A 15,217-nucleotide genomic window follows, 5' to 3' on the forward strand; every position below is an offset into this window, starting at 1 on the left:
TCACATAAATCCAGTTGGGCATCTCTGTGGAAACTTAAGATTTCCAATAATATAGTATAATTCTCAAAAACCTAAAATCATGTCTCTAATGTGAACATAAAATATATACATGTCAAACTTTTATTCAACTCATTAGTTAGTGAGGGAACCGATAAGACTTTAAAACCAATACAGAATATTAGAAAAGCTAGGCATATATTAATAAAGAAATGTTAGGACAGAATTGCAGGGTTAGATACAAAACTGACTAATGTGTTGCAGAACAATAAATCATAACGTGTGTTGGTATCTGGTACAACAAAAAATTATTTGCATCTCTACCAAACCAGAATCTCTACCAAAGTTAACCTTTGCCCCTACAGAATTGTAAAACAGCCCAGTCAATATAATAAAGTCAAGTCCAGAGCAGCACTGAAAGAGCATCCAGTAAATAAATCTCTTTTGCCTATTTCCAAGTTTTAGTCATTTTTTCCACAGAAATGAGATATTGCAAATATTGCACGGGACATAGATGCACTAAAAAACTATTAATTCATCCGAAGTTCATACTGTATTTTATCCGGCAACCCTAACCACGAGTTAACCAAAACTTTACCAAGTCTGTACAGTTCTTTTGCCAACACGGTATCTCTTAAATCTGTTCCTTAGCTTCATCTTTCCCTAGATAATAAATATCATATTAAGCGCTGTTTCTATTGCACGACTATTCTTCATATTTACCACTGGAGGGCGCACAGAACTCGTAGTATACTAGATAAGAGGTCATGAAGAAACCACCTGAGCGTTTCTGCATCTCAACCACAAGAGGCCAGTACAGGAACCTCAGATTTTGCAACCAGACTGTTTACTCGCTCCCTAAGCAGCCATGCGCAGGCGCGAAACTCCTCCCCAGGCCAGACCGGGCCTGCGCATGCGTTCAAGTGAGCGCGCAGACGCTATTGGTAAGACTCGCGGGAAAAGAAAGGGTGAGCGCGGTTGGAAGCGCGCATGCGCTGTGGCTAATGCCGTAGGCTCCTTCAGGGCTGAGCAATCCCGCGTGTCCTGCGCTCGGTGGAAATGCCCAGCCGAGGGACGCGACCAGAGGACAGCTCTGTGCTGATCCCCACCGACAATTCGACCCCACACAAGGAGGATCTAAGCAGCAAGGTGAGTGTGAGACGCGACGAAAAGGCTCCTGGACTCCGGACCGGGCGCCACTGGACCCTGAAGGTGGTCCGCAGCGGGCAGCGTGGGGCCTGCCCGGGCCTCGGCTTTGCCCTGCTACTTTGCTTTTTTTATTCATAGCACTTGACAGCCACAGTTAGTCCTTTTATTTTCTGAAAACGGTTGCGAAAAGGGAGATCTTGAAATTTGTCCCGAGACTGGACCCAGGTGACAGTGGGGCGGAGTTTTGGTTGGGTGTTTTCCTCCCTAGTCTTTTTAAACTTTTGGAAATACCGCCCACCCCAAATCTGTTCCATCAAAAATATTCTCCATCCAGTTAACCATGCCAGCAACCCGGGGTCCATCCTTGACCCCCATCATGGAAGCCTATCAATTCTACCTTTGAAGCTCATTTCAAATATGTCCCTTTATCACCGTGAACACTCTTACCACCCCAAATAAGCCACCGTCATCTGCTATCGGGACCCCTGCCCCCGGCAAGGCCTTCCTAAGCGGTCTCTCCTCATCCACCTGTTAGCTGCTGCTTCTCCGTTAATCAGAGCAATGGTCCTAAAACACGCATTGGGTTGTCACTCATACCAAACTGGGGGAGAGAGGAAGCCAATATAATATAAGCCTTAACTGCCATAAACAAACAACCTTTAAAGATAAATGGGGGTGGGGAGGGTTATAGCCCTTCAGGTATTACATGTCCTAGATTCTACTTTGGTTCTGTCCCAAACTTACAATGACATCTTGGGCAAGTCTCTTTAATCTTTCTGTATCAGTTACCTTCTTTGAAGTAAAGTGAAATGTACACCTGTCATTCCTAAAATGGGAAAGCCCTGTATAAATGTTAAGTCTCAAAGAATGTTTACAAATTTGGCCTTGGAATTCAACCTCATTACTACAGCTCTGCCAACGGGGGAGACAGAAAGGTGCACACTCATGGGGATTGGGGGTGAATTTTCAAAAGACACGCAGCCCATTCTGATTACCACCATAGCAAGCCACTTACGCATACTGGTGGTTACAGATCCCTGAGGTGTGTGTGAGGTAGCACAAATATGATAAAAGCTGCTTTTAGAGGCTCTTGTGATACTGTGTAATCAGTCATGTTCATAAAATAAATAGAGTTAAAAAGAAACTTAGTTTTCACTTAGTTGAGCCCTCCCCTACAAATAAATGAAGCCCAGGCCAGCATGGTGGCCCAGGCCTGTAGTCCCAGCTACTCGGAGGCTAAGGTGTGAGAATCACCTGAGCCCAGGAAGATCAAAGCTGCAGTGAGCCGTGATCGCACCACTGCACTCCAGCCTGGGTAACAGAGCAAGACCCTGTTTCAAAAAAAAAAAAAAAAAAAAAAAGCCCAGTTCAACAGTGCCAGCTCTATGCTAGTCATTGAGATAAAAAGAGGGAAAAATACAAAGATGGAACATGATAGGTCTTACTGTCCCCAAATAGGGCATTGCTTGATTTGAATGTTTGACTGCAGCACTTAGTACATAAAATCATGAAAATATTGAAAAAAGTAACCCACCCCTCATTCAATTTGCTTTTTTTAAAATCTAAATCACAACTTAATTTTCAATCTAAATCACAACTTAATTCCTTTTGGTGTATATCATATATATATTTTTTTAATTAATTTTTTATTTTTTTTTTGAGACGGAGTTTTGCTCTTGTTGCCCAGGCTAGAGTGCAGTGGTGCAGTCTTGGCTCACTGCAGCCTCCACCTCCCGGGTTCAAGCAGTTCTCCTGCCTCAGCCTCCCGAATAGCTGGGATTACAGGCATGTGCCACTACGCTTGGCTAATTTTGTATTTTTAGTAGAGATGGGGTGTCTGCATGTTGGTCAGGCTGGTCTCAAACTCCCGACTTCAGGTGATCTGCCCGCCTTGGCCTCCCGAAGTGCTGGGATTACAGGCATGAGCCACTGCACCCGGCCTGATGTATATCATATATTTTTAACAAAAGGTATAAACCTTGTTTAGTAACTGTAGTCCTTGGCATGATTGCTGGTTATGAACACGAAAATCCCTGTCTGGTCTTAATGGGTTACCTAACATTTTGCAAGTCTAATCACTGTTTTTTCTCCTCCAGCTTTTCCCCAACTGTACCCCCACACAGACTCCTGTTGAAAATTATCTGTATATTCACGAACTGCCCGTTTGGAAAACCAGTACATCATAGCCCCTTATCCCATCTCTAATTTTAAAACAACCCCTTAAGGGATTTTCATTGAGCATACTTTGAAAACATCTGACTTAAGGAGTTTTTCTTTATTTCAATAGATTAAAGAACAAAAAATTGTGGTGGATGAACTTTCTAACCTTAAGAAGAATAGGGTGAGTTATTATAGGAATTCTGAATAATATTTGGGAGGTTTATTTATGTTAACTATATATTAAAGTTATAAGAAGTATATATAAGATTTAATCATACTTTAACAAAATGTATAGTATTTCAGCATCTTTTAAAATTACAAGTGTCTAGATTCTTTTTTTAAATGGATAGATCTCATAGCTGAAGATGTCTTTTTTCTATCATATGCCATTCACATTGCCTTTGCAACAAATGATACTAGTTGTATTTTGGTATCTTGGAGCTGTAATCACTAATGATGTTTTATACCTGAATTTGATGTTTTCTTTTGATATAAACGAACTTTATATTGAGATGAGAAGAAACTTTTCTTTTAAATGAATGTGGATAATTATTGAACAAAAAAGGATACATTGCTTCCCCTCCCTCCAAAAAATTTTTACATAGATTTTTCTAAATGTGTAACATGGTTATTTAATGCTATTTCCATTAATATGTTATAAACAAGTAAGCTACTGCTTTGTGTATAGTTATAGTGTCAAATTGCATTTTAACATTCAGGAAGAAATGAGTTTGAGCTCTTAAAAGCTTTGTAAAGATTATGTAATAACTGGCTGGTTAGATATTTCTGATATTGTCACTTATGGAATATTAGAAGTTGAGGCACATACAAAAATTAGCCAGGCGTGTGCCTGTAATCCCAGCTACTCAGGAGGCCGAGGCACAAGAATCGCTTGAACCTGGGAGGCAGAGGTTGCAGTGAGCCGAGCACACCACTGCACTCCAGCCTAGGTGACAGAGCAGGACTCCTTCTCAAAAAAAAAAAAAAAGAAGTTGAGGCAGAATTAATACAAACTTTCTCTAGAGGGCAAATTGGCAAAAAGTCTCAACAACTCAAAACTATAACACTTTGACCCAGCAGTTCCATTTATAGTAGTTGATACTTAGGAGAGAATCATGGGAGTGCACAAAGATTTAGTTACAAAGATAATCATCACAACCTTGATTTACAATAGCAAAGAGATGGTAACATCTTAAATGTCTAGTATTTGAAGCTGAGCAAATAAACTGTAATATATTATATCTATATAGCAGTAGGTATAATTTGGTCACCATAGCTTGCTTTGGCATTTTGGTGTTCTTGTAAAAGAACACTTACTGATAAGAAAAAGTATTCTCAATATATTGCTCATTGATAAAAGAAAAGCATAAATCTGCAGGTACAGTAAGAACCTTTTTTGTTAAAATGGAGAGAAAATAGTTTCATTTCAGTAGTAGCAATTTCTGGTAGTTGGGCGGTGGGTGACTTTTATTTGTCTTTTTGCTTATCTGTATTTGCTAAAGTATTGTACTGAATATATGTTCAAGAATTAGTGATAATAGGGTTAAGGATTTTAATATCTACTTTTTAGATCAAAATTTGATATTAGCCTAAATTATGTTTTCCAGAAAGTATATAGGCAACAACAGAACAGCAATATATTCTTTCTTGTAGACCGAACAGAAATGCTGTCTGAGAGCAAGAGTAAGTTTTTTCTTTTTTGGGGTTTTTGGGGGGTGCCTAAATTATACTCATCTGAATGTTAAAATATGTATCTAAAGATTAATGCAGCAGTTTGATTTTCTTCAAATTAGGCTTCCGAAGATGAGTCAACCATTTTATATATATATATATATATATAATGTGTTAGAAAGCAATAGTTATTAACATGTGCTTTAGAGTTTTAAACAGGTCTAAGTATGACAAACCATTACCACTTTCTACCTTTGTGACTTTGGGTGAAATACTTTAAGCCTCCAAGGTATTGTGGGATCTAAATAAGATGCTATGTAAAAAGTGCTTAGCCAAGTGCTTGGGCCAAAATCAGCACTCGGCAAAACGGAAGCTATTTTTCTAAAAGATAAACGTTCTTTATTAGTAGCCTGTTGTTAATTATCATTGGTACTGGCACAGTGTGTGTGTTTATATGGTTTGATTTTGGTAAACAGCTTGTGTTGCCCTCTGAATTGCTAGCTAAAAGTCCAAGAATTTTATGTTATTTAATATTTATTCTCCTTCCCTGCAACAGATATATTGGATGAACTGAAAAAAGAATACCAAGAAATAGAAAACTTAGACAAGACCAAAATCAAGAAATAGTCAACCTGATTTCACATAACAATGTGTGGCATTTGTTGTTCTGTAAACTTTTCTGCTGAGCATTTCAGTCAAGATTTAAAGGAGGACTTACTATATAATCTTAAACAGCGGGGACCCAATAGTAGTAAACAATTGTTAAAGTCTGATGTTAACTACCAGTGTTTATTTTCTGCTCACGTCCTACACTTGAGGGGTGTTTTGACTACCCAGCCTGTGGAAGATGAAAGAGGCAATGTGTTTCTATGGAATGGAGAAATTTTTAGTGGAATAAAGGTTGAAGCTGAAGAGAATGACACTCAAATTTTGTTCAATTATCTTTCCTCCTGTAAGAATGAATCTGAGATTTTGTCACTCTTCTCAGAAGTACAAGGTCCCTGGTCATTTATATATTATCAAGCATCTAGTCATTATTTATGGTTTGGTAGGGATTTTTTTGGTCGCCGTAGCTTGCTTTGGCATTTTAGTAATTTGGGCAAGAGTTTCTGCCTCTCTTCAGTTGGCACCCAAACATCTGGATTGGCAAATCAGTGGCAAGAAGTTCCAGCATCTGGACTTTTCAGAATTGATCTTAAGTCTACTGTCATTTCCAGATGCATTATTTTACAACTGTATCCTTGGAAATATATTTCTAGGGAGAATATTATTGAAGAAAATGTTAATAGCCTGAGTCAAATTTCAGCAGACTTACCAGCATTTGTATCAGTGGTAGCAAATGAAGCCAAACTGTATCTTGAAAAACCTGTTGTTCCTTTAAATATGATGTTGCCACAAGCTGCATTGGAGACTCATTGCAGTAATATTTCCAGTGTGCCACCTACAAGAGAGATACTTCAAGTCTTTCTTACTGATGTACACATGAAGGAAGTAATTCAGCAGTTCATTGATGTCCTGAGTGTAGCAGTCAAGAAACGTGTCTTGTGTTTACCTAGGGATGAAAACCTGACAGCAAATGAAGTTTTGAAAACGTGTGATAGGAAAGCAAATGTTGCAATCCTGTTTTCTGGGGGCATTGATTCCATGGTTATTGCAACCCTTGCTGACCGTCATATTCCTTTAGATGAACCAATTGATCTTCTTAATGTAGCTTTCATAGCTGAAGAAAAGACCATGCCGACTACCTTTAACAAAGAAGGAAATAAACAGAAAAATAAATGTGAAATACCTTCAGAAGAATTCTCTAAAGATGTTGCTGCTGCTGCTGCTGACAGTCCTAATAAACATGTCAGTGTACCAGATCGAATCACAGGAAGGGCGGGACTAAAGGAACTACAAGCTGTTAGCCCTTCCCGAATTTGGAATTTTGTTGAAATTAATGTTTCTATGGAAGAACTGCAGAAATTAAGAAGAACTCGAATATGTCACTTAATTCGGCCATTGGATACAGTTTTGGATGATAGCATTGGCTGTGCAGTCTGGTTTGCTTCTAGAGGAATTGGTTGGTTAGTGGCCCAGGAAGGAGTGAAATCCTATCAGAGCAATGCAAAGGTATGACACAGTGTTTCTTCTCCTGAGAATTCCTGAGACCTATTTTTGACCCTTAAAGCTTTTAGCATTTTGATTGTAAGAATATAGCATATTTTAGGTGCATTTATCTTATTTTCTTTACTGTGATAACATTTCTTTTGATAACATTTTTATATGGATTTCTTTAAACCTCATAGGTAGTTCTCACTGGAATTGGTGCAGATGAGCAACTTGCAGGTTATTCTCGTCATCGTGTCCGCTTTCAGTCACATGGGCTGGAAGGATTGAATAAGGAAATATTGATGGAACTGGGTCGAATTTCTTCTAGAAATCTTGGTCGTGATGACAGAGTTATTGGTGATCATGGAAAAGAAGCAAGGTAATCCTAATCATTTGAGTGTTCTTACGGTATTTTTATAAAAACAGCAGAGTGTAAATGGAGACTTTAAAGTTTGTTTTCTCTTTGGAGACTGTTCACATGAATAAGAGCAGCAATAATAGCTTGGCTTTGTGTTATAAACAAAGTCAGAAACAGAGCTGGGAAGAGCCAGGAGAGCATTTATTTTCTAGAACTCATTCTCTAAGAAATGTCTTTTCAGTAATTTTCAAAGGTAACATAATGACAGGATTGTTTTTAAGACTATAGTGAAAAATACTGTCAAAATAGGCCAGGCATGGTGGCTCACACCTGTCTTCCTAGCACTTTGGGAGGCCAAGGCGGGTGATTCACCTGAGGACAGGAGTTCAAGACCAGCCTGGTAAACATGATGAAACCCCACCTCTACTAAAAATACAAAAAAATTAGCTGATCATGGTGCTGCATGCCTGTAGTTCGAGCTACTCGGGAGGCTGAGAATGGCTGAACCCAGGAGGTGGAGGTTGCAGTGAGCCCAGATCGCGCCACCGCACTCCAGCCTGGGAGACAGTGCGAGACTCTGTTTCCACAAAAAAGACTGTCAGAGTAAAACTGAGACAGTGAAATACTAAGAGAAGGTATTTAGAGGGTTTTGTTCAGCTTTTAATGTTTGCTTTCCTCCCAGTAAGGGCATAAGCCCCACCTGCAAGCCTTCTCCTCCAGTGTTATAGAAACTGGCTTTGTCTCTATAGACATTTCTGTATGTACAGATCCATGCTGATTTGAAGGTAGTCCTTACACTGGATATTCCTCTGCCACGTTTTTTGAACACAATTTAGTTACATATTGCAGATTACCTAAAACCTTCAAAGAAACCAAGGCACTTTCATGTATGTATTCTTGCTTATCAGGTTTATTTTTACCTGTATCATATTTCTGAAGGTAGTGAACAAGTACAGTATTTGAATAAAACTTTCTAAAACATTAAGTAAGGATAAAGGAAGATGTGACATTTAGTTATAAAGAGCAAAAATTCATTCAAGTAGGCTAATTGATTAAGTGGTAGTTTATTACAAGGGTGCAAGCATCCAAGAATAGAAAGTCCAAGTAAGCTTCATGAGAATTAAACATACTACACTTTCTCTCCCTCTCTCTCTCTCTCTCTCTGACTTCATTGTTTCTTGTGTCTACTTCAGTCTTTTCCTCTTTCCACTGACTTGTAGTTGCCTTTACACAGTGGTCTTTCTTAAGTTTCTGGTCCTAGCCCATGTAAAAGTTTGGCTACTATGTCATTATTCTGTCATAATTTTCAAGATTTCACTATAAACTGATAACTAATGCCATAATAAAGTCTGTAAACTGTTAAACTGTTTTCTCTTTGAAGGACATGAGAGAGGTAGAAATTCAGTCTGTTACTTCAGCTAGGTCATAGAGAAAGGAATTTGTCTAGTAAAAGCCCTTACTTATGAAAGTATTATATTATGCTCAAATAAAAATGCATATGAAGAATGTTTAAAGCAGCTAATACAGAATTGTGATATAACAAATATAGTGGCTAGATCTAAATAATTTATTACGTATCTTGACATACATATTAACAGTAGTGTGTTGATTTGATTCTCTAGTTAAATTTGCTTTTGCAACTCATTCATTTTTATGTAATATTCCAGATAACAAATGTCTTTGTCCTTTCCAATCTCTTAACCTAGAATAGGATGTAATAAAACGGAAACACTAGTGTAACTGTATTGCATTTTGAGATGTGGGATGGTGGGTGTTAAAGTATTTTAAACAGAAAAAGAACATAATTTTCTAGAAATTGGGGAAGGAAAAGGGCAGAAAGTTTTTTTTTAATCGAATATTTTGTTTCTAGGTCATCCCAGAATTTAGGGGAAAAAAATCTAATATTTTGTTCTGTTACAGTAATTTATCACCATTTAATTGGTTTAAGTATAATTAAACAATTTTGATTAACAAAATTTTACCATAAGTGTTTTGCAGGTTCAGGACTGTGGAGCCCTTCTATATTGGTTCCATATCCCTAAAGTGTCATTTCTTTAGACGTGATAAAGATCAGACACAGATTGAATAGTTAGTTAAGATCATGCTCGTAGGCTAGGTGCGGTGGCTCACTCCTGTATTCCCAGCACTTTAGGAGGCCAAAGCAGGTGGGTCACATGAGTTCAGGAGTCCGAGACCAGCCTGGGCAATGTGGCGAAATCTCATCTCTACCAACAAATACAAAGATTAGCTGGGTGTGGTAGTGCTCACCTAGGCAAAAAAAAAAAAAAAAAAAATCATGTTTGTTTTCAAGGCCTCCACAAAGATACCTTGTAAAACAATTTGAAATTATTTCTGGACACAATAAACCTAATTTATTTATTGAGATTTAGACTATTTTGTAGTATATGTGTTAAAATTAGTCATGTTATGAAACAATTTGGTTAAATTTTAGCTATAAAACTGTGTATAAATCAAAGCAGGTTGATTTTATTTTTACATAGTGGTTATATTATCTGTCTATTTTAGATTTCCTTTCCTGGATGAAAATGTTGTCTCCTTTCTAAATTCTCTGCCGATTTGGGAAAAAGCAAACTTGACTTTACCCCGAGGAATTGGTGAAAAATTACTTTTACGCCTTGCAGCTGTGGAACTTGGTCTTACAGCCTCTGCTCTTCTGCCCAAACGGGCCATGCAGTTTGGATCAAGAATTGCAAAAATGGAAAAAATTAATGAAAAGGCATCTGATAAATGTGGACGGCTCCAAATCATGTCCTTAGAAAATCTTTCTATTGAAAAGGAGACTAAATTGTAATGTGATTCACAATGTAACAATATAAAAATAAGTTTTTATATAATTATATAAAAGTAAGATACTCTGCTGCTTTACTATTGTATAATATAGTAGTTTTAAAGTTCATTTGGTTGAATTTTCATTTTTTCCTGTCACAGAGCTTCTAAAACCATGGGATTTCCTTAGTGATAGGGAGTATCTTTTGTTATTCATAATAAGCCCCTTTTGATCACACCTGAGTTTATGCTAATGCGGTGACTTAGGGTGAGGTCTCTAAATAGCCTTTAACACCTGCAGCTTGGGAGGCCAAGGCAGAGGGATCTCTTGAGTCCAGGAGTTTGAGAACAGCCTGGGCAACATGATGAAACCTCATCTCTACCAAAAAAAAAAAAAAAGTACAGAAAATTAGCTGGGCATGGAAGCATGTGCCTCCCTACTCAAGAGTCTGAGGTGGGAGGATCACTTGAGCCCAGGAAGTTGAAGCTGCAGTGAGGCTAGGATCATACTACTGCACTCCAGCCTGGGCGACAGTGAGACCCTGTCTCTAAAAATAAAAATAAAAACAAAAATAAAAATCAAGTGATTAGAAGAGTTGGAATTTCATCCCCACCCACCAACCTCTGGGAGGGAGAGTGGTGCTGAAAATTAAGGTCTATTAAACTCTATAAAAACTCTTGAACAAGATTTGATGAGCCTCTGGTTTGCTGAACATGTGGAGGTGCTGGGAGTGTGGTATGCCCAGAGAGGACAAGGAAGCTCCCTCTCACCTTAATGTTTTTTTAATACTTTGCCTTATGCATCTCTTCAATTTGGCTGTGCCTGAGATGTATCCTATATAATAAGCCAGTAAACATAAGTATTTCTATGAGTGCTGTGAGCCATTCTAGCAAATTATCGAACCTGAATAGGGGGTCATGAAAACCCCCAGTTTATGTAGCTGGTCAATCAGAAGTACCAGAGATCCAGACTTGAAATTGCCATCTAAAGCAGAGACACCTTATGGCACTGAGCCCTTAAATGGAAGGATCTGACACTAACTCCAGGTAGATAGAGGCAGGATTAAACTGTAGGATACCCAGCTGGTATTCAGAGAGCTGGAGAATTGCTTGGTAATTCTCCACACATCTGGTGGAAAAAATCCACACATCTGGTGTCAGAAGTGTTGTGTGAGAGTGAAGAGAAACAGTTTGTTTTCCCAGACTCACTCTCTTTGATCACTCCATCCAGAAATGATTCAGTTCCCTCTCTTCAGGGACCATGATTTAGACAGGGTCCTGTTTCATGGATAAAAGAACTACAGGTTTAAAGAAGCTAAACAATTTGCTTGAGGTTCATCCTCCTGAACAGTACTTGTTACTTCTATTACATCTTTTTAGGCAGCTCATTTTCCCACCCCAGTAACTTTTAAAGACTACAGTTGACCCCTGAACAACACATTTGAACTGTGCAGTTCCACTTATATGTGGATTTTCTTCTGCCTCTGCCACCCCGAGACAGCCCCTTCTCCTCAGCCTACTCAACCTGAAGACAAGAATAAATACGTCTTCCTCTACTTACTATGTCTTGCCTCTCATCCACAGTCACTCTCTCCACCTTTTTGTCTATTTATTCCAACCTGACATCCACCCACATTACTCAACTGTTAACTGCCATACCAGTGTCACTGTGAAATCTGTCCATTAGGATTGATACCGTTTCTGGATCTGGCCACCCTTTGATTCTTTAATCACAGTAGCAAATAAATTCTAGGATCCTGACAAACAGGTCAGTAACCTGGCAACGGCTTTCACATGCCCCGAATTTATTCCCTGGAAGATGCAATGTTCAACCAAAATTTAGATACTGCCTACATAGCTTTCATCCCTCAATCTGAAAGCAGACAACTTCAAGTGTCTGTGTGGGCCTGAGCACTAAATTGACATTGCTTATATTGGGAGTAGATGAACTTAAGAGGTTTGCCCCACGGCCTAGAATTGAATATTATAACACCAATACAGTTTAATACTGAAAATAGCTATAACTTATATAATGCTATATTCCAGGTGCTACTCTACTCTGTGAGATTTAAATGTATTAATCAGTCAAACTTTTATAAGGAATTTCCAGGTCATCTCCACCAGAATACTGAGAGAGACAGAGAGAGGATACACATGCATGTGTGTGAACCCCAAGAGGGCCTGGGCATTTACAACCTTCTGCTATTCAATCCCATTAGCTCTGGGATGGAGTTCTGTGTTGATCCTTTAAAAGATGAGGCATCTCTTTCCGAAGATTTGAGACACATGGAACAAACCATTTGGCTACCCAGGGGGAAAACAATCCTTGAAGTAGGAGAGTGTACATATATGGTTCATATTTCTTAAGTGCAAACATGCAAATCTTTGTAAAAAAAAAAAAGCCCTGGAATGGTCCTCATAAATTTATTAATATTTATTTCCATAGTAGCTAAAATAATGACATGGTTACTGGAAGAGAAATTCTGCCCCAAACAGTCACCAAGAACTTCCAAGCTGCTACATTCAGTGGAAGTTTGTTCTCATCTCCCCTGACCGAGCAGCAGCATCCGATAAAGTTGGCCATTCCTTTTTTTTTTTTTCCACACACTTCTTTGGCTTCTGTGACCAATTTTGGTTTTCCTCCTGCCTTCTTGGCTGTTCTTTCATTGTCTTCTTTGCTGACTTCACTCTCTCTACCTGACATTTAAATGTTAAATTTCTCAGGTCTCTAATCCTTGGTTCTCAACTCCTCATTCTGCACGCTCTCCCTTGGTGATTTCAACCCCACTCCTGGCTTCAATTACTATAAATCTGCCAAAATTTATACATCTAACCCCTACTGCCATTCTTAGCCCAGAACTGTTTATCTAAAGCATATCTCACATCTCAATTTCTCTCACAGGTGCTTCAAGGTCAATTAGTACACAACTGAACTCTTAATCTTGCCCTGATATCCTGCTGCTCCTGACAGAAATGTGGTTCTGACTTGGACACAACCTTCTTTTTCAACATATCCCCATTCAATCTGTCACCAACAGGCAACCTCATTATTTTTCAAGTCTGTCCACAGTCCCTGAGCCCCACCTCCACTGCCACTACTGTAGGCTAATCCTTTGGGATGAAATTCAAAATCATTACTCAGCAGCCTGCATGATCTGTCCATCGCGCACCTCTGCAGCTCGGTTTGTGCCCACATCTCTCTTGTTCTCTAAGCAGGGTTTTGCTCGGTTTCTCAACCATTTCAACTTTGGTCTCACTTCAATTCTTTCTCTCCTGCTGTTCCCTGTTCCTGAAAAGCTACTTGTCCAGTTCTTTGCTTGGGTAGCTCTTTTTCATCTTCCAGGCTTGGAGGGGAAAAGGGCACTTCCTTAGGCAGCCTTTCCTAGCCCTGGGCTAGGTTAGCTTTCATTCGAGTGCTGTCATTTCCATCTAATATTGGCACACGGTTAAATATAGCTGTGAGATGATCTGTTCAACTGTAAGCTCCTTGGAGTTTCGTGTCTGCCCTGTTTTCTAGGGTTTCCCGCTTGTAGCTGGGTGCCTGACTCATAATAGGTGTTCCATAAATGCTTGTTGAATGAAAGAATGATGATGGAGGTGGTATTCCAACTCGGGACTGCCTCAACGCCCGGCGCTTTCTCCTCTGCTACTCTGTTTTGGTGTTTTAGCAGAGGCAGATAGTGAGGGCGGCACAGTGCCCACGGCATGCCGCTGGACTAAGCGCTAAGCGGGCTTGGGAAGATGCGCACGCGGGGGGTCTGAGCCAGCCAAGGGGCCGGGCGCCGCCTGGGGGCGCTGCGGCTGCTGCGGGAGGTACCAGGCCTAGTCGCCCGCAGGCTCCGCCCGAGGAGCAGCCCAGCCACCCCAGGGCCGGCAGGATCAACCGCTTCGACCCGCGCCCGGGCGGCGGCAGTGTTGGCCGGCGAGGCGAGGAGGGCCGGGCCGCCACGGTGGGGCGAAAAGCCCTGAAAGTTCCTCTCAGTTCCTTCCGGTGCGCCTCCCGCTCGCCGTTGCGGAGGCCCTGAGGGCGGATTCAAGGCCCCGCGAGAAGCCATCTGAGGCGGCGACGACTGTCCTCAGCCCCACGGGAACGCCGCGGACGCAGCGTCCCTCTCCCGGACAAGAAAACAGCCATTCTAGAGTAGGTTCCTCCCCTTTGCTTGTTTTTTCCCCTTTCCCGTGCCCATGGCTGACGCGAGCTACTTTTGAACGTGGGTCCCGGGCTTGACTCTGGACAGACGTGGGTTCTGTTTCTGAAAGGCGTAAAACTTCAGACATGTCCTGCAACCTCCTGGTCTCCATTTTTGCCTCTATAAAGTGGGCATAACAAGGTCTGACTCACTGACCTGGGGTCTCAGGTGTGGCGCCCAAACCAGCACTATCAGCATTTCCTGTAACTTTACTAAAACGCATGTTTTCTGGCCCCACTACAGCCCATTGAATCAGAAACTCAGTGGTGGGATGCAGCGATTTGTATTTGAACAAGCCCCAGGTGATTTTGATACAAGCTAAATTTTGAGAACCACTATATAGTAGAGACCAATCAGATGAAATAAATCAAACCATTATATAGTAAAGAACCTGGCTCAATAAATAGTAGTTGTGGTTATTATTATTTCAGGAATAGACAGGCATTCATTGGCACAGAAATTGAAGGTTAAGCAAATGCCTCTTTCCTTTTCTTTTTCTTTTTTTTTCTTTTTTTGAAACAGTGTTTTTCACACTTGTTGCCCAGGCGAGAGTGCAATGGCGTGATCTGGGCTCACCGCAACCTCTGCCTCCTGGGTTCAGCCTCCTGTCTCAAGCCCCCCGAGTAGCTGAGATTACAGGCATGTACGACCACGTTTGGCTAATTTTGTATTTTTAGTAGAGACGGAGTTTCTCCATGTTTGTCAGGCTGGTCTCGAACTCCTGACATCAGTTGATCTGCCCGACTCGACCTCCCAAAGTGCTGGGATTACACGCATGAGCCACTGCGCCCCACCCTTTTCTTTCATGCAGGTC

At 40.4% G+C, this 15,217-nt stretch overlaps 3 protein-coding genes across 10 annotated transcripts in view; all 3 read left to right on the top strand.

Annotated features, from left to right (window-relative positions):
- Window positions 1-946: 946 nt before the first annotated feature.
- ASDURF (ASNSD1 upstream open reading frame) lies at window positions 947-5,885 on the top strand. Of its 2 annotated transcripts, none has more exons than XM_031008751.3 (4): window positions 947-1,146; window positions 3,434-3,487; window positions 4,960-4,989; window positions 5,534-5,593. In XM_031008751.3, exons 1-4 carry the CDS (start codon window positions 1,057-1,059, stop codon window positions 5,549-5,551), a joined length of 192 nt encoding a protein of 63 aa, XP_030864611.1. In that variant the 5' UTR covers window positions 947-1,056; the 3' UTR covers window positions 5,552-5,593. The 2 variants fall into 2 exon arrangements, with proteins under 2 accessions (XP_030864611.1, XP_030864610.1); XM_031008750.3 differs by having other exon boundaries at window positions 954-1,146; window positions 4,914-4,989; window positions 5,534-5,885.
- ASNSD1 (asparagine synthetase domain containing 1) lies at window positions 5,626-10,343 on the top strand. Its single transcript, XM_055379230.1, has 3 exons — window positions 5,626-7,089; window positions 7,266-7,447; window positions 9,953-10,343. The coding sequence occupies exons 1-3, from the start codon at window positions 5,626-5,628 to the stop codon at window positions 10,236-10,238; spliced, it is 1,932 nt and encodes a 643-aa protein (XP_055235205.1). The 3' UTR covers window positions 10,239-10,343.
- A 2,555-nt stretch (window positions 10,344-12,898) lies between these two features.
- ANKAR (ankyrin and armadillo repeat containing) overlaps window positions 12,899-15,217 on the top strand; it is a 73,058-nt gene continuing 70,739 nt past the window's right edge. For 2 of the 7 annotated variants that reach the window (XM_055379216.2, XM_055379215.2), the window contains exon 1: window positions 13,663-14,354. The gene's annotated coding sequence lies outside the window, so the exon portion shown is untranslated. Of the gene's footprint in view, window positions 14,355-15,217 lie in introns of all 7 variants that reach the window. The other 5 variants (XM_063695381.1, XM_055379218.2, XM_055379214.2 and 2 more) reach the window with 5 other exon arrangements.

This window comes from Gorilla gorilla, chromosome 11 (genome assembly GCF_029281585.2).
Source record: "Gorilla gorilla gorilla isolate KB3781 chromosome 11, NHGRI_mGorGor1-v2.1_pri, whole genome shotgun sequence".
NCBI classification, from domain to species: domain Eukaryota; kingdom Metazoa; phylum Chordata; class Mammalia; order Primates; family Hominidae; genus Gorilla; species Gorilla gorilla.

Coding starts and splice junctions, on each gene's coding strand:
- ASDURF (XM_031008750.3), top strand. CDS start 1,057: ATGCCCAGCCGAGGGACGCGACCAGAGGACAGCTCTGTGCTGATCCCC. Junction 3,488..4,913: donor CTAACCTTAAGAAGAATAGG/GTGAGTTATTAT, acceptor TATGTTTTCCAG/AAAGTATATAGGCAACAACA. Junction 4,990..5,533: donor AATGCTGTCTGAGAGCAAGA/GTAAGTTTTTTC, acceptor TCCCTGCAACAG/ATATATTGGATGAACTGAAA.
- ASNSD1 (XM_055379230.1), top strand. CDS start 5,626: ATGTGTGGCATTTGTTGTTCTGTAAACTTTTCTGCTGAGCATTTCAGT. Junction 7,090..7,265: donor CCTATCAGAGCAATGCAAAG/GTATGACACAGT, acceptor TAAACCTCATAG/GTAGTTCTCACTGGAATTGG. Junction 7,448..9,952: donor GATCATGGAAAAGAAGCAAG/GTAATCCTAATC, acceptor TGTCTATTTTAG/ATTTCCTTTCCTGGATGAAA.